Genomic DNA, 6,152 nt, shown 5'->3' on the forward strand with positions numbered 1-6,152 from the left:
CTGAAACTACATATGTTTATATGGGCAATTTCATGGCCTTTCCTGGGAATTTTATATGACATTTTCAAACAATATGTTTTTCTTTCTGTTTCATTCTGATAAACCAAATATCAGCGCAATACCAGTTACAGTTAGAGCCTGTATTAAACATATACACAAACATACACTCATATACATAAATTCACACATACGGTTGTGTTGTCACTCCAACTATCTTGATTGCAATCCTAAGGAAGATGAACTCTTTTTCAAATTTCATTTGTCCTTATTTATCACAGTGGCATAAAACTGATGTAAAGCAAATCAAATGCGTCAACTTAGTTTTCCTGAGACATCTTTAGGTTGATTATTATTGCAGACAGAGTTTTCCTAACCAATGAATCAATCACTTTCAAATGTAACTCTCTATTTTCTTTTATTGTGTTTTGACACATGGACAGTGGTGGATGGAGTGAATGGAGTGCTCTCCTCAATACAAAAGGTTAAAAGGCTTTTGTCCCAATGCCAGATCAGTAAAAGTAAGAGGTGCTGAAGCATCAATAAACTTTGCTGTTAGAGAAATCAAGGTCTCGAGCATCTTTTCTTCTGTAACTGATGATTTATCACAGTAACAACACAGGGACACAGGATAAGAACTTGGAAAATGTAGTTTTCTTGTCAATCTTAAATATTGTTGTCCATCTTTTAAAACTATTGTGAAACTTCAAGTGAGGAGCGTTTTGAGTTTTTAAGCTTTATTAATAATTAGCTCAGTGACTCCCTAGAAGCAGGAGCATCCATGAGGGCACTTTTCCCACCTGTGTGCAGTCTGACGTCCACTGGCAAGAACCTGTTGGCTGTTCCTAAAGCAGCATTGAGGACTAATGGTGAAGACCACTGAACACGCCGTGACGCAACGCAAAGTTTGCCCCTGTTCATTCTGTGGGACACGAGCTATTCCCTTCACATGGCTCTGGGGAGGTCCAGGTGACATGAACTAAGTTAAAACCTGGAAAACCTACATTAAGAAGAACATTTGCTTGCTACCAGTGGATCATCATCATGCAGGGGACGGAGCTTTTTGAATCAGGTGAATCAAAAAAACGCATTGTCATAATGAATGTATGAGGCCAAGAAGCAAACACCACATGGATGGAACTGCAGCGTGGTGCCAGCTTGTTAACAAATATTCCATGGGCCCATATACCGACAGAGCAAGGTCATAAAGAGAGGCATGTATGACTCCTTGTAGCTATCGTGTCTTCGTCTCCACGCTACAAAATCCTGTCAGAACCAGTTTTTCAACAGAGCATCTTCTCACGTCGCAGAGTGCACAAAGGTGTTGAAGTGCATGTATGTGACATATGTGCAGAAATATCTGTGCTTTAGCAGTTTAATTTTATTGCGTATGTCTGCCATTTGTATTCTGATTTTGCTGAAGTGCCCGATAAATAAACGTAATAATCATTATCAAATTACTGCAGTGCTAACTGTCACTGACTTATGCTGACATTACATTAATAGCACCCTCCTGTAGATAAGAGTGTTATTTGAGGTCTGAAGTCGTAAAAGTCCACAGGCAAGGAAACTAGTTAGGTGGTGTGAGGACAAATAGAAATTGTTTATCTAAAAACGCTAAGAGCCTCAAGCAAAATGAAAGTGAGAAGCTGAACTGAAGAACTAGTACAAGCTGTGAGATAAACTTGAGAACAGAGAGGCAAAATGAACACTAGATTGTGCACACTAAAAGGAAAAGGCTGGCAATAATGTTGAGGTCACATCTGGAGAAGCACAGGTGTAACTAATAACATTATTCACATCTGCATTCCATTTAGATGAGCCACTTATGGGCCCTGTTCATGCTGGTTTACTGGGAAACAAACAGAGTGATCATGAGGTAAATACAGCTGTGCTTGTCCTGTCATGACAAAAAGTGGTAAGACGTCTACATCTCTCTCTCTGTTAGTCAGTTCACCCACGCAACAAGAGGCAGATGCTGAGCGCTTTTACATGAGGACTGTGGTTCCTTCTCACAGGAATGAAGAAGTGGCTACTTCTCTGGAACCCTTTTGCAACTGCTTGTTGCACAGGACACCACCATCCACGTGCAGTGTGGTGAGAGAACCTCTTTACTTATGTCAGGTCACCAGTAGGGGGCGGTGCAGGGCTGCTGCACATTTTGTTTTTCTGCTGCAGCAGGCAAATGTATGTGAGCAAAAAATGTCAAGGGCACTGACTTGACCTAATTAAGAGGTGGGTGCAGCAAGGTGGGCTCACTGGATATGGACACTTCCCTCTGTTATACGGTGGAACTGATCTGCGGCTGCAGTGGACTCTGACCTACCCAGAAGTCATGTGATTCCCATCAGTGTGTCTATGTAAGAACAGCAAGGCACATTCAAGGCCTCCAGGGACTGAAGAAACTTGTGAGTACATTTCCATGTCTAAAAGGCAGCTTATTTGCTTGTGGGATCTGTAGTGAGCGAATAGTAAACACTGTATTTCTCTGTTTCTGTCAAATAAGAGAACATTCAAATTCTCCTTTGATTACATTATTTAGAGGCATAATGCTGTTTATCCTGGAAGGACTCCTTGAACCAACGCGAGCATTTAGTCATTTTCTCACTTGTTTTGTCCATCATCATGAGATCAGTGTGAAAGCCACCAGCAGACGGAGCACGGAGACCCATATGGTTTGTTGGACTCCTCCACAATGTGTGAAAGGGATGTGAAAATTGTATCAGCTGCTTGAGACACGAGTAACTCGCTGTGGGTGTGAACTGAATTGACATTTGTTTCCCATCAGCTTTCTCTCTTGTTCTTGACCATGTGACTTTTTAGTAAAAGCGGCACTTTGAAAAAGGAAATCATAAATGTTCAGGGATTACATTTACTACAGTTTACTGCCTCTGACAACAGCCAGAGATGTTTCTACATCTACACTGTTAAAAAATCAGCTGTGAGCAGCGGTGGAGAGAACATTTACTCCACTACATGTTATGATACTTTACAGCTCTACTTCATTCAATTTCAGACCTTTTTACACCACTACATTTATTTGACAGATTTATTTACTAGTTACTTTGCAAATTAAAGTTTTACAGCAGGAAATTTGATGCATTGCTAAAGCAAGTATGGTTAAGAAAACGCCATCAGACAAACATTTGGTACAATTAAACCATCTCATTGATCACTGGTGGAGGAGGAACTGCTGGAAGGTTGAATGAAAAGGCAACTTCTTCTGAGTGGCTCTCAAGTCATTCTGGTCTCTTTTCTTGTGGCGTTACAGTGACATATGAGTATAGCTTGTAAAACCTCAGAGATTATCATTTTGGAACAATGGCTAAATTAATGATGTTCAAGGTATGACACACAGGAGAAACTGTTTTCAGACTGATCCGGCTGCAGTATGGCTCTGCTCGTCCACATTCTGGCCTGCGCCTTCGGCCTGGGCTCTTGGGTGGCGGTGAACGGTCTGTGGGTGGAGCTGCCGCTCATTGTCAACACTCTCCCGGAGGGCTGGGAGCTCCCCTCCGCCCTGACAGTCATCATCCAGCTGGCCAACCTGGGACCTCTGCTGGTCACCCTCATGCACAAACTGTGCCCGGGTCGCTGCAAAGAGCGTGCTGTTATTTACTCCATCCTCTCCATTGGTGTCATCTCCTGCATCCTGCTCGCCTTCTTCTGGGACAAGACCACGATAGTGGCCGGGGCATCACATAGCACTGCCTTCTTCATCCTCACCTTCTTCCTCTCTCTGGTGGACTGCACCTCCTCAGTTACCTTTCTGCCTTTCATGATGCAGCTTCCAGCTAAATACATCACCACATACTTCATTGGAGAGGGGCTGAGTGGATTCATTCCCGGTGTGGTCGCTCTGGCACAAGGTGTGGGCATGGCCAAATGTGTCAACTCCTCTCAAACTGCAGGAAACCACACAGGCGGGAACAACTGGACAATACACACAGAGTATCTTCCTCCGAACTTTTCCACCACGGTGTTTTTCTTCTTACTAGCAGCCATGATGTGTGTAAGCCTGGCTGCTTTTGTTGCACTGAACAGGCTTTCTCAGACATTCAAGCTGTCCACCGAAAACCTTGTGCAAGACACTGTGGCATCTGTGAGCTCCGGCCTGGAGAACCCCGGAGCAGAGACTGATGGAGAGGGTGTGAAATGCCAGGGTGAGGGGGCAGCCCAGAGAAGGCCTCTGCTGGCCAGCTCAAAACACACTGTGTATCAGCTGACCTTCATCTACTTCCTGGTGGTGTGGATTAATGCTGCAACCAACGGCGTGCTGCCCTCTGTGCAGACGTACTCCTGTATGCCCTATGGGAACCGGGCCTATCACCTCTCCGCTGCTCTGTCCTCAGTGGCCAACCCAGTAGCTTGCACCATAGCAATGTTCTTCCAAAACAGGTAAAAAATATTGTTGTAAGAGCAGGAGGATGGAGTCCAATAAGTAAAACCAGTTTCAGTGTTTTTAAGACAGACTTGAAAAACGTGAACTTATCCTTCTATTTTCAGGATGTCACTCAGATAAACGCACACACAGTCTTGCCTATGTGATATAATAAAAGCCAGTCAAACTATCCTTTTGAAATAGAAGTTGTCTGTTATCTATAAGTGGATTTGTGTGTTTTCAGGTCCCTGGTCTTTCTCGGTCTGCTGACGGCGTTTGGGACAGTATTTGGCAGCTATAACATGGCTATGGCGGCTCTGAGTCCATGTCCTTTGCTACATGGCTCTGCGGCGGGAGAGACGATCATTGTAAGTGAAACACAAACATGTTGTGTAAGAGACACAGCGGCGTACAAAGAATAGACCCAGGAAACATTTCTCAGTGGCTCCACTGGGGAAATGCATGCAGCAAAGTTCAACTCCTTTACAAATCATCCGCGTATTGAGCAACTCTGCTTACTCTCATAACTAGTGATGAGTAAGCAGAGTTGCACGTATTTGTGTTACGTTCATATGCAGCTGACGTATCAGCATTTGAAAACCATGATGCATGAAGGCCTGATTTGTTGTCCAGACACAAATGATGTTAAACATTTCTCAGATTATGAGTCAGATGAACCACTGAGCCCACATTGTTGTTCTGCCCTCATCAGGTGCTCTCATGGCTCCTCTTCACTGGGATGCTGACTTATGTCAAAGTAATGGTGGGCGTCATCCTGAGAGACCGGAGCCACAACTCTCTGGTCTGGTGTGGAGCTGCTGCACAGATGGGCTCACTGGTCGGCTCGTTCACCATGTTCCCGCTGGTTAATGTCTACAATTTGTTTAAGTCAGGAGACTTCTGCAACACTAAATGTCCTTCATGACAGCCGATCTTAGAACTGCAGTACTGAGGAGGCTGGAGAGACTGTTCGCTAAAAGAATTAGTGATGGGAGGTCCGGCTCTTTTCAAAGACTCGACTCTTTTGGCTCGGCTCCCTTAGAAGAGCCGGCTCTTACGGCTCTTCAGTTAGTATCACTCGGAGCCTTCTATTTTAGCCTAATTTAGCAATTATGAATGGGTTGTATGTTAGTAAGCAATTTTTTATTCAGTGTTTTCATAAAAGCCTTATTTTTATGCATTTTGTTTCGTTACAAAAAAGAATACGCAGTTACTATTGTTTAACATTTCAATCAAACCTTTAAATGAACAACTGAACACAGAACCACTGCAAACAAATCAAATAAATAAAGGCCAGATGCTGCTTCTTTTTCGGTTTTCGCTCATTTCTTGAACGAAAAGTGAAGTTCTTTTTTTCCCGACGCACTTGCATTTAAATCCGTCTCCCAGTCTCTCTGTCGGTCTGTGTACCTGGCCTGTACCACTACACTACCTGGCTTCGGAGCCCTTCCTACTTTCACATAGTGGTATGATCCTAGTCTGTTCTCGCATGTGATTGGCCGCATGGTGTGCCCATCAAAATAAAGTCGAAGATCCAGCTCTCCCCGGAGGTAGTTGGCTCTTCCACTCATGTATGTGTGTTAAGTGCAGTGCCAGAGGTGGGAGTCAGTTAGCTTAGTTTAGCACAAAGGCTGGAAGCAGGGGGAAACAATCAGCCCTGCACTGACCAAAGGTCACAAATCTAGCTATGAGCACCAATAAAGCTCACTAATGAACCCTGGGTGCTCAAAAAAGTTTGAAAGGCTCGAGCGAAGGTCGCAACAGAAGAGGTGGC

At 44.0% G+C, this 6,152-nt stretch overlaps 1 protein-coding gene across 1 annotated transcript; it reads left to right on the top strand.

Moving 5' to 3' along the window:
• Nucleotides 1–2,230: 2,230 nt before the first annotated feature.
• On the top strand, nt 2,231–5,629 carry slc52a3-1 (solute carrier family 52 member 3-1). The gene is made up of 4 exons (XM_070839750.1): nt 2,231–2,405; nt 3,372–4,395; nt 4,623–4,746; nt 5,091–5,629. Exons 2-4 carry the CDS (start codon nt 3,389–3,391, stop codon nt 5,301–5,303), a joined length of 1,344 nt encoding a protein of 447 aa, XP_070695851.1. The 5' UTR covers nt 2,231–2,405; nt 3,372–3,388; the 3' UTR covers nt 5,304–5,629.
• Nucleotides 5,630–6,152: the final 523 nt, after the last annotated feature.

Source organism: Pempheris klunzingeri, chromosome 11, assembly GCF_042242105.1.
Source record: "Pempheris klunzingeri isolate RE-2024b chromosome 11, fPemKlu1.hap1, whole genome shotgun sequence".
Taxonomy (NCBI): domain Eukaryota; kingdom Metazoa; phylum Chordata; class Actinopteri; order Acropomatiformes; family Pempheridae; genus Pempheris; species Pempheris klunzingeri.

Bases quoted from the DNA above. Each gene is read 5' to 3' on its own strand.
- slc52a3-1 (XM_070839750.1), top strand. From the start codon at position 3,389: ATGGCTCTGCTCGTCCACATTCTGGCCTGCGCCTTCGGCCTGGGCTCT. The intron at 4,396-4,622 runs GTAAAAAATATT...GTGTGTTTTCAG, and splicing joins GCAATGTTCTTCCAAAACAG to GTCCCTGGTCTTTCTCGGTC. The intron at 4,747-5,090 runs GTAAGTGAAACA...TGCCCTCATCAG, and splicing joins CGGCGGGAGAGACGATCATT to GTGCTCTCATGGCTCCTCTT.